We start from the raw sequence: 23,751 nt of genomic DNA, 5'->3' as shown, positions 1-23,751 counted from the left end.
ACATGCCAGACAGAAATTCCAGCTCAGAGAATGGATGTAAACAGACGGAACTTGGGGTGCTTGAGAGGACACTGGCCAAAGGGGAGAGCAGTAGGGAAGACAGAGGACATTTTTACAGTACCGTGACCTCCCCCTCAGGAACACGGTGTCCCTCTGGGTCTTTTCTGATGACTGCTCATAAAGTGTAGTTGTTCTCTTTACTTAGGAACGGGACACGGATCAGTTTCCTAGAGCTGCTGCAGCATTGCCACACGCTGGGTGGCTTACCACAGAAACAGATTCTCTCACGGTTTTGGAGGCCCAATTTCTCAAATTGGGTCTTGGCCTCAGGACTCCTTCCTTGCCTCCCTCAGCCTGGCTGCAAGCCTTGGCGCTCCTTGGCGTTCCCTGGCTTGTGGTTGCTTCGCTCCAACCTCTGCCTTGGTTGTCACACGATGCTGTTACTAGGCCTTTCTATGTCTCTTTCTCCAAAGTTCCCTCTCTTTTATTATTTGGGAGAAAGAGAGAGAGAGAGAGAGAGAGAGAGAGAGAGAGAGAGAGAGAGAGAGTGAGAGAGTGTGAGCGAGCAAGCAAGCAGGGGAGGGGCAGAGAGAGGGAGAGAATCCCAGAATCCCAGGAACCTCAAAATTCGTGCTGAGAGTAGGCTCAATCTCAAAACAGTGAGATCATGTCCTGAGCCAAAATCAAGAGTAGGAGGTTTAACCAACTGAGCCACTCAGGTGCCCCCAAATCTCCCTCTTTATAAGGATGCCAGTCACTGGATTTAGGGTCCATCTTAATCCAGTATGACCTCATTTTAACTGATTACATCTACAAAGACCCCATTTTCCACTAAGGTCCTTTTGCAGGTTTTGGAATGGTATGAATGTGTGTGTGTGTGTGTGTGTGTGTTGGGGGTGGGGAAGACTAGAACCTAGAACACATTTCTTGACAGGTCTTCTTCCCTAATGAGCGCAGTGAAAGGCCATGTAGCAGGCTGGTTACAATTAAACTCTGGAGTCAGACTTTCTGGCTCCTCAACTCTCTGTGAGCCCAGAGCAACGTTTTAGCCTCCGCAAGGCTAAGCATCCTCATTCGGAGTAGCGGCAGCCGCCCTGAAACTGACAACCATTCAATGACTTGAAGAGTGCCACAGGCTTAAGCTTAGTGGTCACCGTAAGCAGTTAATGGCTCTGTTCCTGGACAACTTCTAACATGCCGCAGTTTTGAATGACATCCCGCCTCCAATGTATTCTCTAATTTGTTAGTGACTAGGGAAACTATCACTGTTGTACAGCGACCTTATAACTGCCATCTTACTAAATTCTTATTATTTTCCAGTGGTTTCTCCTCCATGGTAGCATCACATTAGCTTTAAGGTCCTCAAAAAAAAAACCACACACACACACACACAAAATACCGATCTGTAACACTGAATGCTTATACAACTCCACAGATGTCTGTGGAAAAGAAATGATGTTCAAGAAGCCGCTTATACACAGGTTTCTTACCATACAGGTTTAGATGCTTTTTCATGCTCATGACAGGATGAAATGTGTGTCTATTTTCTTTACCGTCATGTCAGAACCACTGATACAAACCAAATCAATTCAGCTTTATGTGAACAGGGGCTAGATTTTAGTCCTGACGGACCCTCACTGTGCGCAATGCCTGGCAGACAGGAGGTGCCTGGTACTCCTGACTAGCCTGGTCACCTGCAGTCACAGTGACTGACATAGAAAGGACAATTCTCTCCAGTCGTTGTGTGGTTAAAACCCTGTCTCATGAATATGCTGTTTGCTCTTTCTCTGTGTCCAATCAACAAAGGGCACAGAATGATTCTGGAATGCCCTTCTAGGGGTGCCTGGCTGGCTCAGTCAGTTGAGCATCTGACTTCAGCTCAGGTCATGATCTCCCGGGTCCTGGGTTCGAGCTCCGCATCAGGCTCTGTGCTGACAGCTCAGAGCCTGGAGCCTGGAGCCTGCTTCAGATTCTGTGTCTCCCTCTCTCACTGACCCTCCCCTGTTCACACTGTCTCTCTCTCTCAAAAATATATAAAACATTAAAAAATTAAAAAAAATTGGAATGCCCTTCTATTACCCTGCACTTGAAATAATTTATTTATGTAAACCAAGTTCTTAAAGGCCTGTACCTGTATCAAGGCACTAAAAGACACAGGAAAACTTGGAGAGATCTGTAAAATCCCAACATCATTCAGTAAGGTATTTCAGACCACATTTCTTCCAGTCATAGGTCCTACCAGGAGGCGTTCTGCAAAGACCTACAATAGGCAGCCCAACAGCCTAGATGAATCCTCACCTCAGTGCTCACAGCTAAGACCCACAGCGATGCAGACACACAGAACCCTCCTCCAAAGACTTCGAGGCAAGAGACATGAATCAAAGCGGACTATTACAGCGCTCATCACTCAACTCTTGAAGCTTCTAACGGAAATTGACTCTATTCCTTCAGCACCCTCACAGATTCAAACTTAGAAAATCAAATGAATACTGGCAAGGAAGTCAGCTGAACTGGTCAGGTCCACACTCCGTCATCCACTCTGTGAGCACACTTCTGCAGCTCCCTACCTTGTCCAGAGGCAGGGGTGGGGCGAGGCGGGGCTGGAGGGGAGTGTCCGGTTCAGACACAGGAACTTTAGTAAGGCTCTGCACTCAGTCACAGCAAATCATGTTAATGAGGTTGGGTGTAGCACTTTCCTTGCATTCCTATACGGTTTAAAAAATAAATCTTCTCAAGTACCCTTTTCCTGTTTCAGCCTGAGGGGTATGTTTTCTATTTTCTTCTCCTTTTCAACAATACAGGCCCCTCTGGTTGGCCTTTCAAAAGACGATCCATTTCTCTAAGATCTACCCAACCCAGTCCTGAGATGTGGACTCCAGTGAAGTCAAAGGAGATAAAGTCATTCATACAAAATAGGGTATCATCACAAAAGTGACAAGCTCTGATAGGTCTTTACATGCAATATCTCAATTAGCTCTAAGAGGTGCTTGATATTTTTGTGAATTCTCAAGACTTCCAGGACTAATAAGCTTTCCCATTGCTCTTTGTAAAGAAGAGGTTCATACTCAGCATCCATAAAACCTGTTCAATTTTATCTCAACATACTATTTTAAAAAATGCAGCAGGAAGGCACTATTTGTTCTATGTATTTATTTATTTAACACTTATTAAGTACCTACAATAAACCAGGAGTTATATTTTATTGTTTAAAAAATTCAAAGCTCTAAAATATGGCCCCAGGTGAGAGGTTACCAAAAGCAGCCAGAAAGGATCAAAATCCCTCACTCCCAAAATTCTGCTTTGCAGTTCAGCTGAGGATCAAAATCCCCAGCACCAAGGGAAACCCCAAGATGGAGATGCCCCTGCCAAAGACCAAAAGAAGGAACTCGGGGGAGCCAGCCCAGAGAGGAGCTGGACGATGGCCTTGCCTCACCCAGTGCATTAAGGCATCGGGATACATCTCAGATCGTGGTAGGATCTCCCACCTTGCCCTCCAATTTGGTTTTAAATCCCTGACTTCTTTCCCTTTTCCCAGTTAAGAAAAAGTAAAACAAATTAAAACAAATTCACTGGGATATACTTATTCTCCCAATGACTTTATTTATTAAGTCAAATCTAAAATTAAAGTCAACAAAATGTGTAGTTTTCTTCATCCCCCATTAATGATGAAAACTGTCCACTCAAAAACTACACTGAGACAATGGAGTCCCAAACAGCAATCCAGCTTTAACTGTGGGCATCGAATCACCTCGCAGACAAATTACAGCCACTATGATTTGCCAGTAGGTACTAGAAGTATTGGGTGTTGCTGGGGTTTCTTTTTGGCAAACTTAGAACAAAGCAAAGAACAAAATTTAAGTCTTCATCATGTAGAAAAATAAAATAAACAAACCTAAAGTATCTACCTATGTGTCAAGTGATTCATACTGCAAAGGTAAAACTAAAATCTACACTTATAGCAGAGTTTTAAAAATCCTTAGTGCAAGAAATATAACCAATTAATACAGATCAACACGTATTAATATGGAAAATTTTCCTATACAGAGGTAGAGTCCAGTGCACAAGGCTAAAACAATATTCAATAGTCTAAACAAGACTGAGTCAGGTTTTACGGAATCCACTTTAAATTTTAAGTTATCAGACTGTATGTACATACATACAATAAATAGACTATACAATTTTTTAAAGTAGTTTAATAAACTCCACAAAATAAGAGCAGATGCATTGGAATATTTACATAATTCAATTTTCAAATCTCTCTCATTCAAATAAAAGGGATAAAAATAAGCTTTCTGCTTTAAAGGCAGCAGAACCTCTTTCCTGAAATGGATCAGTAAAATAAGGTACTTTACATGAGAGGAACTAATTTATGCTTGAGAGGTATTCATATTCAGCTAAGAAAATATGTCCCTTTTTAAGCTATATAGATTAGGGAATATAAAATGATATTTTCTACATTTTTAGATCTCTAGTTAAAGTTCTAAATCCAACTCTTACTTGAAGAGAGAAGCTAATTTTGGTACCCATATAGAGTATATTAACACCATTACAAGGGAAAGATAATTAACTTTTCAGATTCAGTTTATTTGCTTTTGGAAGTTTAGGCCAGAAAGAACCTGACAATATTTCTGGTCCAAACAGTTGTTTACACATGATACAAGTTTCACTGAAACCTGACTAGCACTTTTGGCTTGGGGATCTTGGGATTTCAACTTTCTGAATCCCTTTCATTTCCAAAGTACGTTCCATCAGGAGTAGGCATGTCTAGGGATCAGGTGTATGACCTTAGCGTACCCAAGACTAATAGGATTCCAAAGTTTTCCAAGATCAAATAGGAGGAAGGTGAAACACAGAGTATCTGCTGCCATTTGCCTCGCAGAAACTTGAAACGGGAAAAAACTTAGAAACCTGTCATTGTGACCCAGGAAAATATGCAACAACCCAAAGTATTATATGCTTCATTGACCCAGACTCTTAGACTTAATATCACATTTACTCTGATATTCTATCATTAACCCTTTTATTTTACTTGATATAGAAGTTTCTTATCCAGCCCATAAGGAAATTAGGGATAGTCAGAAAACGAAAAAGTACGGTCATAATTAATGAAGCATAAACCTTCACAGTTTGAATTTTGTATAACTTCTCTAAGCACCCACAATGAAAATGCAAGTTGAGTTTTTTTATTTAATGATCCTGTGAAAAATACCTCAGTTAATAGTTAACATTTTGCCATTCAATGATCTTCCCACCGGAATCACCCCCCACCCTTTTTTTTTTTTTTAATTTTAGATTTTTAAAAAACTTTATACAAATAGACTAACTTTGATTTAAAGTAAACATATAAAAATTGAGAATATTGCTTGCAACAATGGACATGGAAGTAGAGGAATGAACTGGGCAGGGGGTACAGAGAAATGGCTCTACTCAGTAGCTTCCGGCGAAAACCTAGCCCTCCAAAGGACTTGGCCCAGAGGACGCCCTCTGCTGCACATTGTTTCCTTCAGTTCACACAGTCTGACTGATTTGTAACTACAACTTCAGGTCAGAGAAAAAAAAAACCTGCAAGAAAACTGGAAGGCACAAGCACCCATGTGATCTAGAATTTTCTTGGGGTGGAAATAAGGAGGGAAAGGGATACTTTTGGTTCAGCACTCCAGTCAAGTGAATTTTGCCACCGTTGGAGAAAAACTGTATAAAATTAAAGGTGTACAGAAACGTAACAAGCGCATCCCACTTGTGAGGAAGGAAGCTCAGAAGACAGCTCACAGGAGTAGTGCAGAGAGAAACAACCAGTACTATTTATTCAGAAGTCTGTGCCAGGATGGGTACAAACTATATTCTCTGCTCTGTGGGACCAAAACAGAATAAAAATAAACAAAAATCCCCCAAATCCCAAAAAAGCAGCTAGAAGGAATGCAAGAAGTCTGATAGAACATAACGATCCAAATGGAGGTGAAAAATGCAGCACTCTTGTCTTTAATGCACATCCAACTTTGTTACCTACTGTTGTGTGTTTCCATTGTATTCATCTACTGACCAGATGGGGACTTAAGAAACGGCCAAGCCAGTTAACCTTTTCCCTGCCTCTACTTCCCTTTCCCTTTGTCTCCTTCTCCAGGATGAGAGTCTTTTTCCTCCATGAGGGAAGTGCTGTTAATGAGGACGGGAAAAGGCATGAAACAGGATTTCCAGAATACTGATTTCGCTTCCCTCGAGGCCTTGCTGCATGCGGGCCACGCAGCCTGGAGGCGGTCATCAAGGCAGCCTGACAGAGCTATGAATTAAAAAAGAAAAGGAAAGGAAAACAAAACCAAAACCACCCCAAGTCTGTCTTTTCTCAAACTAAAGGAGAAACTGAGGGATGGCACAGCCTCAGTGGGGACCCCCACGGTTAGGAGATGATGGCCGGGGACCACCTCGGCAGAGTCAGATTGTCAGCACTTGCTGACCGCTTCCTCGTGGGTCTTCGAAGGTCCTTGTACTTGTCCTCACAGAGGCGTGAGATGGCCTGAGGGGCAGAAGAGAGAGAAGTCAGGTCAGGGCGGGCTCGGGCGCAGTGCCAGCCCCTCACTCCCTCCATGCCCTCAATCACTGCTGCGTGCGGAGGACGAGGACGGGCAGGAACGACACCGACAGGAGGTCCTGTCCCGTGGAGCTGACACCCCGCAGCCCAGATCTGGCCTGGCTCAGTGGGGGCTACGACGGAAGTGCAGACCCAGGCCCTGTCCCCAGAGTGCTTACAGTGCACTTGAGAAAATCATCTCAAAATGTGAACCAATTACAGGACAGTGTGGCCGGGGGCGCTGACTAACCACTTAAGGGGGGGTGGCCCTGGGGATGTGCCTGTTTTGGTGGCCCCTTTCGAGGCTGTCATAACGCACTGGGGCTCTGCGCTGGGCCAGGCTGGGAAGAGAGCTCAGTACTTGGCTGCAGGCATTTTTCTGAGACTGAGTCCACACAGACGACTAGGTGTCTGAGTCAACTCTACACGACTGAAGAAGGGGAGCAGGAGGGGGCCACAGCAGCCTGGAATGAAGGCACAATCCACACTGTCCTCACTTTCTTGATGAGGACAGTGAGACTCCAGAGGGGAGGGTCTCAGCCGAGAGCAAAGCCAGGTCTTCCCTGGGGCTCAGAGCCTGGTTGTGGCTCTTTCAGGGTTGCTACCGGGTGCAGGCTGAGGGCACAGTGAGGAGAAAGGCTGGCCGGCTCACATCACCCCAGTCACATTCACCTTGCCTTCTGTCAAAATGGCCCAGGGGCGGGGCTGACTTCCTTCATGATGACACAGTTTATTTCTTACGTTTACTGTCTGCGTCCTCCCAGCAGCATGTAAACTCCAAAAGGGCAGGGTCTGTCGGTTTGGTTCATGACGGTGCCTGGTGACCGGTGTCGAGTATCAGAGGACCCGAGGTGAGTATGTGTAAATGTGTGTCGAACGGATGGACGTGTGAGTTCTGATCGCGATATGCACACAACAGAGGCATGCACATAACAGGGAATGCTCCAAGTAGTGGAGGCACGGGGCGCTGTGTTTACTCTCATCTGTTCTCCAAAATAAACTGATCCTTGTTTGCTTCCCAAAACCCACAAGTGCACTTTAGAACAGCGACTCCAGGGGCAGCAGGGGGAGTGGACTGGAGGAGAAGCGGGAGCTGAGGATGTCTTCCTCCAGATGACGGATGAATGAGGGCAGGAGATAGGCGATGGCACTCACAGTCCCTCATGTGAAATATATTTCTCATATACAATATAAGTGACACACTTACAGAGAAAATCAGATTCTTTACAGACATTAGACCAACGATTTTTGAAAGTCGCATTTATTTAAACATCTTGAGATTACCATGTGCTGTTTCTTACCTTACAAGCAGTACATGGGTCTGAATGTTACACCACAATAATGAATTTGCAATGTACTATCTTATTCTAGATTTCATTATGCAAGCTCTTGGCTTTAACCCCATCTTCCACATGCATACAGAGATACTAATGTATTTCAAAGAGAAATGACCAGGCCAATGAAAAGACCACTTTGCGTTTGTCTTGGTTCCTGGTGCGCTCTTATTTCTACACTCTACCCTGAACCAGTATGTCAGGCCAGCCACTTGGTGGTTCACCTGAGCAGGCACAGAACTTCAGGTAACAGCAGCTTCTAGTATGTCTCACTCCTCCTCTCTTTCCATGAAGGGGTTCAGGTTTGCTAACCAGATGGACTAACAGGGATGCTGGAAAATAATGAAATCTCATTCCTTAAAAATTACTTCAAAGGCATGCCAACTGCTTCTCCAGACAGTGCCTTGTCCAGCCCTACAGAGGAAGAGGGGCCTGCATCTTAGGAAGCTCCAATTCTTGAGAGAAGAGAGAATAGTAGTATTAGGACTGCTGGCTTCCTCCGCCCAGCGGGTCCATGGCGCACTTGGCTCCGCAGCTCCAGGAGCGGGCGAGTGCTCCCTCTTCCCACTCAGATACCCTGATGAACTAACAGCAGGCACTGACTGCGCCAGCCTCAGCCTGTGTGCCCACAACCTGGCTGATGTGCAACACTAGACACCATCCCTCAGAGAACCACAGACCTGCCTTCCTGCAGGCCAGGCTCCTTTCCTCAGCATAAGGGAAGCCACTGGGCACTAGGGCTTCCAGAGCCTGCCATGCAGGCTGAAACAGGGTTCCCACTCACCGTGAAATCAAATTCTATTTCACATATGTGCTCGTGAAAGTCTGACAACATTTGCCTTGGAGGACACCCTTCAGAGGAAGGGTTTTCCGTTTCTTGCTCAGAGAAATGGGAGACTTAAATGAACTGTTGTATCCTAATGTCTTGTACACAACTGTACAAGTGGCAGAGTTCTGGAAACCTCACTGGCTTTTTATTTTAAACACCGTGCTCTGTATCCAGTCTTTTCCATAGTTTTATTATGTTTCTTCTTGGGATTAGCATATTATTTACTTTTTACAATTTTAGTTAAAAGCTTCTGCCTTGTTAAGCTTGCAATCCATAGCGATCTCTTCACCCCACCACCACTAGACTTCGTTTTGCTCCTAGCTAACCCCGTCAGACCACTCTGCTATCCTGAACCTGTACTCACTAGGGGACAGTGTTTCCCTCGGACTGGACAACGGGGAGGCAGCACAGCCCTCTTGCATCTCACCAAGCTTGGGACACAATTGTACCATCCACTTCTTTGATCAAAAGTTCTAAAGCTAAGACCACAATAGTGCCTGAGGACACCTTCTCTGGAGGGAGGGGCTTCGCCAGTGATCCTTCTTACCCCCCCCCCCACTTTTCATCCAATCAAAAAGTCAGATGGGAAGAGGGCAAATCTCAGTGCAAATCTGAGGCTGAAAACTACAAAAAGTCATACCACTTAACAGTGAAGGCCCTAAATCCAGACCAAGACCAACAGGGCTGGCCCCAGCTTTCACTGGGCTGTGGAGAAAATATTTGGGAAAAAAAGCAGAATCAAACCTTTTAGGATTCCCAATAATTAGGGCCACATGGTATCTTTTTCCTAATAAAAGTGCATGTTGAAAAATACTTTCTTTGTGACATTATTTTTTTTTTAACTGGGTCTCTTTTATTAAGATTTCAAGAAGAGAATCAATGCACATTAAATAAAAACTAGTATTATGAAGGTTATTAAAAATATGATTGTATGAATTATAATCAACTAAATGAACTGACCAACTCTGAATCAGGGTAACTTGTCCTTATTTTATAATAACACTTAGTGGGGAAAAATGACTTCACACTTTTCGTGCTCCCCAGATGATGCATCTGCAAAGTGCATCAAAACCCAGTATGCTGACGCATCTTACCTCAAGCTTGTGAGCCCTCTCCCTGCTCAGGGGCTCCAAGGGAAAGCTCAGGTTGTTTGCTTCTGCCAGAGAACGAAGATCAAAATAATACTTGGCATAAACACTGGAAGGAACATTGATGTTGAACTGGAGCAACTCAAGAAACTGTCGTTCTAGCTCATTCCTGCAAAGCAAAGACAAAAATAGCGCACGTTTAGCTGCCATACCAGGCTGCGTGGCCGCCAAGGGAAGCCACTGGAGACCAGACTCCAGAAAACTGCGACCTCCAGGGAGAAAAGCTATATAATTAATTGCCTGGCTGGACACCAGAGTTGCAGCTTAACCACTAAACTGGTGTTAAAAGTTGAATGATCGAGTGCCCAGAAGGATGAGGCCTGATTAATTGGGATGATCACCAGGAAGTGCTTCAGGGTGATTCATTTCACTGAGACCCAACACACACACACACAGCAGGCTCTGGCTGCAAATCTCAGCACGAACCATCAGACACGGGGTAGATGAAGCAGTCAAGCGCTGTCAAGTGGCATCTGGTGAGGGCCTGAGACAGGAGCCCAAGGGAAGGTTGCTGTTAGCCTAGAGGCCTGCCTTTCCTCAGTGGCTCTTCCCCACCTCCTGGAAACAGTGCAGGAGCTGCTCTACGGGCTTCGACTGGCAAAGCAGGAAGTGAGAGTATGAATCACAGTCCCAGACTCGCAAAAAACGGGAACTTCTCAACCCAGAAAAACGAAGGCAGCAGTTCTCAAACCTGAGCATGCATCCAATCACATGGAGGGCTTGTTAACACACACACTGCAGAGCCCACCAGAGCTTCTGCTTCAGCGGGTCTGGGTCGGCCTGAGAATGTGCCTCTCTAACAAGCTCCCACAGGATGCTGATGCCGCTGGTCCTGGCCCACACTTCTAGACCCCCTCACCTACAATGATTGGTCAGTAAAGGGCCAACACAGGCATTAAGGTCCATCTGGCTCACCCATCTACAGGTAAGCGAAAATGAGTGATGGGAAGCCAGAATAAATGATAAAACATCTATTTGGAGAACTTTCTCATGTCAATTATCTTTTAGAACAGGTTCATTTCTTGCCAGTTACTATCTGGAAGGAGGAAAGTCCTCAGCAACGGATCTGTTGAGCACTGGTCCTGGGTCAGGAACACAGTTTCAGCATCACCATCCCCAGGAAGCATCCTGTGCTCCCAAGCACACTACACAGCCCTCTATTTTTGTCCTTCATCACACTCCACTCCAAGTGTCATCTTAACTCAGCCTCCCCTACCTGTGTCCTCAGAGACAGAAACCGTGACATCAGAGTTTACACACCTGGTCCCCAGCACAGTACCTGACATACAATTAGTACTCAATTATTCGTGTTGCTGAATGGAACAGACCAAGCTCATCCTGGGTGGAGGGACTGAGAGGCTTCTGGTGGAGAGGAGGAAGGGTGGGGGCAGGGTATTTCCAGTAGGGAGTGGGGCAGAGAATTCCTGGTCACCATCTCCCCAGAGTGAAGCTGAAGGCTGATAAACCAACCCTGTCCCGAGTGGCAGGCCCCCCCACTCCTAAGCCCTGACCCCACTTCCACTGACTCCATGGAACACTGAGCCCCTGTTTGGACACCTGACCTCATGCAATCTCAAACTAATGTAGCACCATCCTGTCCCCACGGCGTACCCGAGCCCCAGTCTGCTCCTGGTGAGTCACCTCACTAAGCCCTCAGGACTGAGGGGGACTCTCTCCCAGTTTCATGCTGCTGTGACAACCGGGGCCAGGAGTACTGAGGCGGCAGGCAAGGAAGGCCAGGCAGCTTTAGAGAGGGAAGGTGCTGGGCAAATGAGTTAAGAAACATCGCAAGTCGCTAAATGAGGTCTGAGTGCTTCAGATGGGAACACGAAGAAGTCACACTCAGATCTTCTCATCAGAGAAAGAGCATAACTGCATTCTGTTTCTAGACATTCCGGTGAAGGAAGTGAGCTCTAAACATGCACTTTGTGCTAAATTTTATTCTTTTCAAGATTCTAAGTTCCTCTGACTTATTTGGGGTAATTTTTACTTCAAATAGCTTTTATTTATGCTTTCCTTTAGTGAGATTTAACAAAAGATCATCCTGTGAAATATTGGAACTCAGCTAAGATTTTAATAAAACAAGAGTGCAAAAAATACTGCTAAGGCCAGAAGTGCCAAAACAAATGGACTTGAAGGAGCTTTCCTCGGGACTGTGGGAGCTGCCTGGGGACAGACTGCCGTCTGGTGGCCGAAGTCGCCACTGCAACTCTTACTCTCCTGATGCTAAGAAAATCCTGTCTTGTTTAAGTCTGTAAGAGAGCTAGTCTGTTAATCCTGCCCCAAATGGTATGTATATAGCAATGATTCTTGTTGAGGGTAAACACTCTGATGAGAGTCAAGAGGAGTCTGTTTTTGAACAAGATGGCATTCTCTCCACATTCTTTGGAAAAAAAGAATAGCCTTTCTTCAGGCTTTTCTTTTTTTTTTAAGCTCTAAGGGAAATATGGATTTTACAGCTGTTGTGCTTTCTAAGGCAAGATTTAGAAAATAAAAATAATTCCTCAAATTTGTATTTCTAAAATGTAGTAGTACATCTTACAGGGACAAGTGACAGTTTTCTATGTGATGAGTTGTGAGAATAATAACAGTGAGGCACCTGGGTGGCTCAGTCAGTTAAGCGTCGGACTCTGCTGACAACATGGAGACTGCTAGGGACTCTGTCTCCCTGTCTCTGCCCCTCCCCTGATCACATGTGCACTCTCTCGCTCCTAAAATAAATAAATAAAGAACAGTGACACAGAGGGGCGCCTGGGTGGCTCAGTCGGTTAAGCATCCGGCTTTGGCTCAGGTCATGATCTCATGGTTCGTGGGTTCGAGCCCCGCGTTGGGCTCTGTGCTGACAGCTAGCTCGGAGCCTGGAGCCTGCTTCGGATTCTGTGTCTCCTTCTCTCTCTCTCTGACCCTCCCCTGCTCACGCTGTCTCGCTCTGTCTCTCAAAAATAAATTAAAAACATTAAAAAAATAAAAAATAAATAAATAAAAAGAACAGTGACACAGAGAGAACAGGCCTGATGGATTCACTGCCCTCAATGAATAATCATGAGAAAATAGTTCTGCTGTAAAATTTTACAAGAAATAAACTCAAGTCAATACACAAAACATGCATTCAGAAATATGTGTTATATTAGATGAAAACTGTAAAGAAACCCAACTGAATTAGCACAATTCAGCAACTTACAAAGGGGCCTCTTAAATGGAGTAAGGAAAGTTGTTTTTTATCATCTAAACATTTATCATCTGTCTGCATTCCTAGAGAAATGGGTTCACTTTAAAATCAGCCATCCCTAGTAGCAATCCCACTTCTGGCTACACACTTGCTGAAAGAACTGAATGCAGGGACTTATGGAGATATTTGTACCCCGTGTTCACGGCAACATATTCACAACAGCCGAGAGGCAGAAGCACTGCAAGTGTCCCAGTGTCTGCGGATGGACGAATGGATGAACAGTGTGTACACAGACTATTTTCAACCTCAAAAAGGAAGGAAATTTCAGTGTACTACTATGTAGAGGAACCTTGAGGATATTATGCTAGGTGAGGTACGCCAGTCACAAAAAGAGGAATACTGTGTGATTCCACTTCAATGAAATATCTAGAGTAGTGAAATTTATAAAGACAGGCAGCATGATGGCTGCCCGGACCTGGGGGAGGGTGACATGGGGACTTACTGTTTTATACAGTTTCTATACCCATTACTAGAGTTTCTAGTTGGTGATGGTTGCACAGCAATGTAAATGAACTTAATGCCACAGAACTACACACTTCAAAATGTTAAAGCAGTAGGTTCTATGCCATGTACATTTTATCACAATTAAAACCAAAAACCAAAGACCGGGCACCCTACACTTATGGAGGGTCTGAGGATTTTGCTCTGCACCTCTGTCTGCTCTGTGGCACTAAGACAAGTCTCTTGGCTTTTCCTTATTTGAGATTTTTTAAATTTACATATAAAAATGACCCTTACAAGGTTACTGCAAAACAAAAACAAAACAACCCCAAGTGTAATTTTTAGCAGCATTTTTGTCTATCAAAGTTCATCATTCTCTTTCTCATCCACATCAGTTGTTGTTAGATGCTCACAGTTGACCCATGACGGTGTTACCACTTAGCATTAGCAAGAGAGAAAGAGACAGACATGGCCCATGTCTCACTACACATCAGCCTGAGCCTCAAGTCTGATGTTGGTGGTCCTGAGTGTTCTCCCCACAAGTTTCAGTGCCACATGTCTTACAGTGTTCTTCAGCCTACACTCCCAGCCACTTGCCCACATGGTCAGCTGCCTTCCAAGCCAGAACCCCACTGTCTAAAGGTGGAAGGGACTCCAAGTCATGTTCCTTCCTGCTGGATGATTCCTTAGCTGGAAATGAACCTGTGTGCAGAGAGGTCACATCAGGATGCTAGAACACAGGTAAGGACAGATACCCAGAGAAGGGGGCAGAGGGGGACAGAAGGATGTCTGGAAGTAGAGCCGAAAAACACACTTTATAAAGCTTTCCCTCTGCAACTTACGAATCCTCTTCCTGCTGAGGAGCTCCAAAGGAAAGCTCGGGTTGCCTCTGCCAGAAAGTGAAAACTAGCCACTGACATGAGACTGACACCTTGCGAAGCGCCACAGCTCTTAGCTTCCAGTGATGCCCACACTGCTCCTTCTCCACAGAGAGGGGTACGTAGGAGCCATTTTCTCCCCAAGCTCAGCGTTTTCCAGGAAAAGACTGAGATCAAGCACTCATTTAAAAAAATTCCAACAGTAAACCTACAATTCTGTACAGATGCTACAAAATCATTTAAAGCTCCTATCTCCACAAGCTTGGTCAGCAACACGTACCCCTGAAGCCACAGTGGCTTTCATTCATTCTTTCATTAATGTTTACTGGGTATATTAGTTTGCTATAACAAAACAGCACAAGACTGTCCTGCTGTCTGCTGCCAGTTACCTAATCTCTTAGAGGGCACATCATATTGGGTTAAGGCCCATTCTAATGACCTCACTCTGACTTAATTACTTCTTTTAAACACCTGATCTCCAAATATGGTTACATGCTGAGGTACTAGGTGTTAGGCCTTCACATAGCATTTGAGGAAGATGGCACTCAGCCCTTCTAGTCCACCTCACATGCAGAATACATTCAACCCATCCCAACAGCCCAAAAGTCTTAACCCATTCCAGCATCAACTCTAAATCCAAAGCCTCATCTAAATTTCATCCAGATCAGATAGGGGTGAGCCTGGAGGTATGGCTCATCTGATGCCTCACTTCAGAAGCACCTTTCACATTTATATTTCTAGCCACATTCTGCATTCTGTTGGTGGTTACACATGTATACTCTAAGGTGAGAGAGCCTTCCTCTGTAGCTCTCTCCTTCCTGAGTCCTCATCACAACCACCTTTAACAACCACATTGCTACTAACAATCTCTTCAGGGAAATCTAGAGATTTTCTAACATGTGCTTCAAGACTCTAGTAGTTTCTACCCATTGCCCAGTTACAAAGCCAGTTCCATTATGTTTAGATATTTATTACAGCAGCACCCGACTTCCCAGTAACAAAATCTGTACCAGTCTACTGGGGCTGCCATAGTAAAATATCACAGTGGGGGGCTTAAACAACAGAAATTCATTTCCTCACAGTTCTGGGGGCTAGAAGGCCAAGATCAAGGTGCCAGCAGGGTTGGTTTCTTTTAAAACCTCTCTCTTGCTTGCAGATGGCCATCTGCTCTGTGTCCTCACATGGCTGTCCCTCTTCCTATGCTGTCTGACCCATCCTAGATCACATTTAACTAAACTACCTCTTGAATGAACTTCTTCTCTCCAATACAGATACATTCTGGGTCCTGGGGGTTAACTTCAACACAGGATTTTGACAGAACACTGTTCGGCCCATAACACTGTTGCAGCGCTCAGAGAGACACTGGTCTTCAGGCTGGTGTATGTATTCCCTTACAACACACAAAGCGTTCTCCGAGCACGCCTAAAAACACAACTGCATTAGGGAACCTATTTCTAGATCTGTAACTGTCATTTCTCAGTCTTGCCCGAGAACACCACCAAGTATGTGGGTTTTCCTTTTGGCTCCTCCTTTCCCACTCCCCTGCCCTGGGAGAAAGGCAGGTAGCCACCCGCCCTGACTGAGGCTCACTGTCCTGAAATGGAAAGCCTGCATGGCCATGGTGGGGCAAACATTTGATTATCAAGCATCTGCTCTTTTTATCTTCCTGTGAACTGCCCTCCTCCCCTTTCAAGCCCTGGGCCCTTAGACCATTCCTTAGCTCAGGATGGCATACAAGTCTCACTTGCCTGACTGCCTGTGAGCCTCATATTTTTATGACGCTCTCATATGTACAAAATGAAATGTGTTTTTCTCCTGTTTGTCTTACATCAATTTAATTATTAGATCAAACAACCTAACAGGGGAAGGACGGAAACTTTTTCCTTCCCTACACATACATTGACACATACAAGAAAGCACAAACATGATGTCATTCCTGCAGCACATAATCGAGAGTCAAACGATATCAAGGAGTTGAGAGAGCCCCCAATAAAGGAAACAAGTCAGCACTTCTTACCACCTTGTCCCCTCCTTTCTGGTCTGAATAACAATTATTTTAATGTTTTATTTTTTTTTATTTTTTGATACAGGGAGAGACAGAGCATGAGAGGGGGAGGGGCAGAGAGAGGAAGAGACACAGAACCGGAAGCAGGCTCCAGGCTCTGAGCTAGCTGTCAGCACAGAGCCTGACGCGGGGCTCAAACCCACAAACGTGAGATCTGACCTGAGCTGAAGTCGGAGGCTTAGACGACTGAGCCACCCAGGCGCCCCTAACAATTATTTTAGTAGCTGTTTTCACACTGAAATATAATCAAGACTTTAATTTTCCTTACTATCAAAAACTCATTTATACTTTTCTTACTTTTTAATCATAAAGAATTAGAGACACAGGAAGGCACTTTTAGGTCTATAGCAGAAAAAGCTTTGTGATAAAAGACCTAAGGACTATAAAAAGTGTGCTTCACATGGTACTACAAAAATGAGGTGCCATCCAATCAGTAACCAGAGGCAAAGAGGGCCCTGGGCTGGTCATGTGCCCAAATGACACCCCCACAACGGCACCGTGAAGGTCCCACATCTCCAGGATTACTGGGTCTGGGGAAGGGAGGTGGACTGCATAGCTGGGAACCTCCTCCAGCCTAAAGCTTTCTCGAGGAAGCTGAACAAACAACATGAGACTTTCAGCAACAATAGTGTCAGAAGTGCCATAAGGAACTGTAAACAGTGGATTTAGATTTTCCAAAATATCTCCTTTCTCCTCCAAGAGGCTTTAAACCTATTTCCTGTATTCCCAGACCCCAGAAATCCCTGATTATAGGCCTGCAAGGTCTCCTGTTAACAATCCTCACCTCAATCTACAGACTGAACCTTTTGGGAAGTCCTAAGGCGGCCCCGAGAGCTGTGCGGGTGAACCACCCCCACCCTCAAGGCTGGTGACACTGAGCCCTGAGCTGGGGCTCTGAGACCAGCTGGGGGAGAAACGCAGCCCTAATGAGACACAGGAGAGGCCCCAGGAACAGAATGCTGATTTTAAGCAACTGAACTTGCAAATTCTCTCTGAAACTAAACAGAAACAGATATTTTAGCTGTTCTGTTTTTTGGGTTAGGCTGTTGGTGCTGGGCATGTTATCACTCTGCAGGGAGATACAGAGCCAGCACAAAATCCATCACAGACCGCTAATGGCATTAATCAACACCTGTCTTATTTATTTATTATTTTAAATGTTTATTTTTGAGAGTGCGTGGAAGGGGCACAGACAGGCAGGCAGAGGATCCAATGCAGGCTCTGTGCTGACAGCAGAAGCCTGATGTGGGGTTTACACTCACGAGCCATGAGCTCATGACCTGAGTCGAAGTTGAATGCTTAACCAACTAAGCCACCTAGGCGCCCTAGTCTACAACTTTCAAAATTAAGGTAAAGAATGTTTGCCTAGAATGTAAGTATAGTTTCAGACATTAGTGTTACAAAATCAAAAAGTGTAACCAGTGCCTGCTCATGATCCCCAATGAAGAGGAGTACAGGTTTTTGCATGTAATATTCCACATCTGTGTCTTTGCTGTGCCCTGCCCACAAAGAGCATTTAGTCAAATTCATTCACTCCATACCATACAGACTATTCAGAAGGGATGTGGTTCCTTCCCAAACAGTGCCTCACTTCCCACCCCAATACACAGACTCACATGTCCTCCACTGTAATGTCTTTCAGGATCTGGCAGTAATCCACATTCCACACAGCCTGGTCATCCCAAACCTTGGAGGCCAGCAGGATGGCCCCTAGAACAATCCGCTTCCAGTTGGCCGGACAGATGTCTATCTCTGCGTATGTTAGAAGTCTTTCAAGGTATACCTGGGAAGACATGAAAATGCCAGAAGTAAAGAACTTGAGCTGTTTTGTCTTACCTGCTAGCACACATAAATTCTAAAACGGTTTGACTCCATTTCACCAGCCTTTAAACAGATTTATCATCTGATCATACTTACTTTTAAAAAGTCAAAGAACTCAGCTAGTCTGATGTAAAATGGACACATGCTGTAATTGAACAGTGTGGATGTGCTGTATCTTAAAAGATCTGAGGCAGGAATGAATTCCAGGTACCACAGGTTAATTTCTCACTCTATCAACTATTACATACATGATATCATTACAAATTCAACAAACAATATAAATTTCCACAAACAATGTAAATGGAACAACCTATGTTTCTATCTGTAAACTTTTTTATCTTGAGGCAAGTGTAGATTTATATGTAATGTTAGTAAATCTATTTTTTATTATTGTGCTAAAATATATGTAAAATTTACCATTTAACCATTATTAAGCATACAGTACTGTAGCATTAAGTACATTCACAATGTTGTAAAATCACCAGGCATCTGTATTTCTGGAGCTTTTTCATCATCTTAAATGGCTAGTCAGCACCTCCCTGTTCCCCAGCCCTTGGAAACCACCACTTTCCTTTATCTCCATGAATCCGACTACTCCAGGAATCATTCAATACTTGTCTTTTTGTTCTGGCTTTTTTCACTCAGCATAATCCTCAAGGTTCATCTACATATGTAGTATATGTCCAAATTTCTTTCTTTTTTAATGCTGAATAACAATCTACTACATGATATATCACATTTTGTTTATCCATTTTTCCATCGATGAACATTTGAACTGTTTCCTCCTCTCGGTTATTGTGAATAATGTTGCTGCTGTGAACACTCATGTGCAAATACTTGTTTGAGTCTCTGCTTTTAATTCTTTTGAGTATGGATCTAGAAGTGGAGCTGCTGGACCCTATAATGCTATGGTTAATTTTTTGAGGAACCACCATGTTATACTAGAGGGAGAGAGAGAGAGAGAGAGAGAGAGAGAGACCAAGCAGGGCAGGGGCAGAGAGAGGAGGAGACAAGAATCTGAAGCAGGCCCCAGGCTCTGAGCTGTCAGCACAGAGCCCAAAGCAGGACTGGAACCCATGAACCACGAGATCATGAACTAAGCTGATGTTGGACACTTAACCAACTGAGCCACCCAGACGCCTCTGGTAAACCATTATTAAATGAAATAATTTCAGCTGAAGTTGCAAATTAAATCAAATAACAGGATTTATAAATTGGCATGACTTAGCTTGAAGATAGATATCAGAAATACCCAAAAGTGCTTTGTTTACATTGGGTCGCAGGTAAGAATTCCTTTTAAAGTTTCCCTTCTGTGTATTAGGAGATTTTACACTTCTCTGAACCATGGAATTATTGTTTCTATAGTTTATCAAACAGATTTAGAAAGTGGAACTACTGTATCAGAAAGAAGCAAATGAAATGAATCATATGAATTTTTAAGAACTTGCATCGTAAAACATAAAATCTACATAGTGTTAAATTTTTCATATTTATAATGTTTGTAGAGTCTTACATATTATGTAATATTTAAAAAAGCATGTGTGGGGAAAATGCTCATACAAATACAGAAATAAAATAAAGATTATTAGGAGTTAAATATACACTCATAAACATGAGATGGGAAAGGTGAAGAAAGAGAAGGTAGAGTCCACATCTAATGATTACATCACTAGGTTTGTGGGGAGGAGACTGCACTTTGGGAAGTTCCTGAGAAGCAGGGCAACTACCGAGCTGACTGGGAGAAGTTTGCTAAATGATGTGAATCCATCAATAGCAACACAGGATAATGCCAGAAGCGGACTAATAATTATACAACAAAAAGCCCACCAGAGGAGAACAGTTAAGTGGAGGTGGTGTTAAACACCTACTGCAATCCATGATTCACGGGGTGGGTACAGAGTGCTCACTGCATGCCAGGCAATGCGCCAACTGCTGGAGACACAGGAGGGCGGCACTGACTGCTCTGGCTGCACAGTGGAGACTGGGCACAGCGGACGAGAAGAGGAGACTCTGAGGCCGTCCAAATAGGGAAGATCAGTGTTTAAACTGGGGACATGGCAGTGGAGCCCGACAGTCCAGTTGCAGAGTCCAGTGACCCCAAAAACCAAGAAGGTGGGGCCGCTGCAGGAGACTCTCAGGCTTCCTGAAATGGGGAGCCTTGGTGGGGGAAAGACAGCGGACACCTTATGTCTGAGACACCCCAGAGGATGCCATCCCAGCAGGAAGTGGACTCGCCCTTGCGAGCTCAAAAGGAAACAGCACTCCAAGAAGAAATGCGAGTGTCTGTGACACATGAACAGAATTAAGCATGGGTAGGATGATCTGGGGAGGCAGCTCAGGGAGAGAGAGAAGGGGCCAGGCCAGAGCCTTAAGAGCCCCTCCCGTTTTAACATCTGGAGAGAAGGTAAAGGGGCAGCAAAGAAGTAAAATCTGCAATGTTCTGCTCGCAAGACGTGTAATACTTTGGAGAAGAAGCTACAAGGCAAACCTAGGTATTTCTAAGTGCTGAATTAGGCTTACAATATTGCACAGGCGTCCATGAAGGAAACTGAAGTAAAAGGAACAGTGAAAAATAGAACTAAAGATGTAAAAACACTTCAGGCAGTGACTGTGTGGGAGGAGAGGGGCAAGGGGAGGCCTCAGGGTAAAGTACTTAGGAGGGAGAGAGGGAAAGCGCGCAAGCAAGAGAAGGACAGAGGAGTGGGGAGAAAGAGAAGGAGGGAAGGAAAGAGGAAGAAATGATCCTTAATAGGAGCAAAACTCTAGGCCAAGTAAGAAAAGTCAGATCATCAGCGTGCAGCTCCGCCACAGAGCCTCCTGGGGTTCTCCTGATTCCTAAACTGCAGGCAGAGGAGAGTCCTAGGCTCCCTCCAAAGCAGCAGAGGCTCCCTTATGGCTTCTTTTGCCAGTTTGTACTGGCCAGTCTGTGAAACAGGTGAATGGTGAGTACCCAGGGAAGTCTGGAAGAGGGTTCAGAATGTTTCTTCTTCCACTGAAATACGGGTTTTGCCAAGATGGGGGTGGGGGTGGCGGGCACTCAAATGTTTGCTGAACGAGTAAACAGATGAACAATGGTTCTTTTGCTTAAAAGGTTATTGTTCTGTTTTTAGTGGTTTATTAATGAAAAAATAGCTTTTTTAATCTTAAAAACCTAGATTGTTATGGCTGAGCCACCAGGTGTTCGTTCCTCAGAACAGGGGCACTATACTAAAAGATAAAATCATGAGAAGAAATTACTAACATACTTCAAATCCCAAAGACAAAACAGCCAATGAACTGTTAAGAAGTCTGTTCCTAAATGTACTGAAAATAATGAAACAGAACAACATTACAGGGCAAGTCTACTTTGACCTACCCCCACATTAGTCTGGGTGACCCTGCCACTCATTCCCACTGCTGTGTTTTCTCAGTACAGCATATGAGTTGCCTCCCCAGTCTCTCCCTAGTAAGCCACAAGTTCGTGGAGGACAAGGACTGCATCTCATTCCCACTGTGTGCCGAGCATCTAGCACAATGTTAGGACAGGGTATGACCTCACACTGCTTGCTTAATGGACACATCATCCTGCAGAACAAATAAGGAACAGTATCTACAGAAGAGCTTTGGCTCTGGAATAAAGCAACAGGAAGGTACATTTTAGTGTAGGGGATTTACATAAGAAAATGATCACAAATAATGGGGTTCAAGAAAGGGAACTTCATTTCTGATGGCAGAGTGAATTTAAAGGCGAAACTGAGTGCTGGGTTTGTGAGACAGGTGCAGTGGTGAACAAGGAAGTTCAGAGGACACAGCTCCAGAGAGAGTCCACTCTGCTGTGCCAAGTGCAGAGAGCCAAAAAGACCCTCAAATAAGTAAGCTCCAGGAAGTTACAAAGCATGGCCTTCTAACTGCATTCCATGGACCTTTATGGGAGTTTCCAAATCTCTCTCACTGAAGAGTAGCATAACATTGCATTTAGTTGTGACAACTATTGGTGAAAGCAAGTAAGTGATTGAACAGAGCTCAATGATCTTTTCCATTTTTGAAGATTTTAGTTTTTAATGGCATTTATTATATTAAATGAGCAAAATGAGTGAGCTAATGTTTAGAAACTGTAATTCTTCAGGTGAACATTGAGGTCAGGTCAAGTGGAATTTCAGCCACACTCTGTCTGTTCTTGGGACCCCCAGACTATTAAAAAAAATTTTTTTAATGTTTACTTATTTTTGAGACAGAGAGAGACAGAGGGAGAACAAGGGAAGGGCAGAAAGAGAGGGAGACACAGAATCTGAAGCAGGCTCCAGGCTCTAAACTGTCAGCACAGAGCCCGACGCGGGGCTCGAACCCACGAACCATGAGATCATGACCTAAGCCGAAGTTGGAGGCTTAACTGACTGAGCCATCCAGGCGCCCCCTAGACTGAGTATTTTAAGGCTAATAACTAACTCTTCTCATTTTCCATCAAGAAGAGCTACACTTGGGGTGAGCATAGTATAATGTATAAACTTGTCAAATCACTGTTATACACCTGAAACTAATATAACATTGTGTGTCAACTATATTCAAAAGAATTAAAAAATAGAGAATCATAAAATGTGTAATAAAACTAAACTAAGAGCAGAAAACTAAGAATGGACCTAACTAAGCTTCTGGGTTTTTAAAGCATGAGGAAAAGGAGGTTGTGAAACAGCAGTCACCCTATAACCCTAAGACTATTCCTGTCCATAGGTAAGGTAAGCAAATCTCTTCCAGATTGCCACTGAAATAGATTCCCACTAGATCGGTGCAAATGGGTGGTTACTCACTTTTCTTCTTACTTACTTTATACCATAGTTGGTAGCCATTAATATGCTAGATGATATTTAAGATAATATTTAATGCTAAGGAGAAAGGGGAGCCCTCTTACACTGTTGGTGGGAATGCAAACTGGTGGAGTCCCTCTGCAAAACAATACGGAGGTTCCTCAAAAAACTTAAAAATAAAACTACCCTACAACCCAGCAATTGCACTACTAGGTATTTACCCAAAGGATACAAAACTACAGATTGAAAGGAGTACATGCACCCCAAAGCCAAAATGGCCATTGACTGATGAATGGATAAAGAAGATGTGGTCTATATATATAATTGAATATTACTCAGCCATCAAAAAGAATGAAACCTTGCCATTTGCAACAACGTGGATGGAACTAGAGGGTATTATGCTAAGCAAAATAAGTCAGAGAAAGACAAATACCATAGGATTTCATTCATATGTGGAATTTATGAAACAAAACATGAACAAAAATGGAGGGAAAAAAGAGAGAGAGGGAAGCAAACCACAAGAGACTCTTAACAACAGAGAACAAATTGAGGGTCGGTGGAGGGGTGTGGGGTGGGGGGCTAAAATGTGTGATGGGTACTAAAGAGGGCACTTGTCAGCTCACAGTCTGAAGCCTGCTTTGGATTCTGTGTCTCCCTCTC

At 44.1% G+C, this 23,751-nt stretch overlaps 1 protein-coding gene across 3 annotated transcripts in view; it reads right to left on the bottom strand.

Annotated features, from left to right (window-relative positions):
* Positions 1-4,177: 4,177 nt before the first annotated feature.
* The window catches only part of CCNY (cyclin Y), a 298,139-nt gene continuing 278,565 nt past the window's right edge, over positions 4,178-23,751 (bottom strand). For all 3 annotated transcript variants that reach the window (XM_029953203.1, XM_029953205.1, XM_029953204.1), the window contains 3 exons: positions 18,106-18,272; positions 9,823-9,985; positions 4,178-6,511 (listed from right to left, as the gene is read on the bottom strand). In XM_029953203.1, coding sequence (XP_029809063.1) covers positions 6,395-6,511; positions 9,823-9,985; positions 18,106-18,272 — 447 coding nt within the window. In that variant the 3' untranslated portion in view covers positions 4,178-6,394. The remainder of the gene's footprint in view (positions 6,512-9,822; positions 9,986-18,105; positions 18,273-23,751) is intronic.

The sequence above is a fragment of the Suricata suricatta genome, chromosome 10, assembly GCF_006229205.1.
Source record: "Suricata suricatta isolate VVHF042 chromosome 10, meerkat_22Aug2017_6uvM2_HiC, whole genome shotgun sequence".
NCBI classification, from domain to species: domain Eukaryota; kingdom Metazoa; phylum Chordata; class Mammalia; order Carnivora; family Herpestidae; genus Suricata; species Suricata suricatta.
The sequence above is the reverse complement of the archived record's forward strand: the minus strand, read 5'-3'. Positions and strand labels throughout refer to the sequence as shown.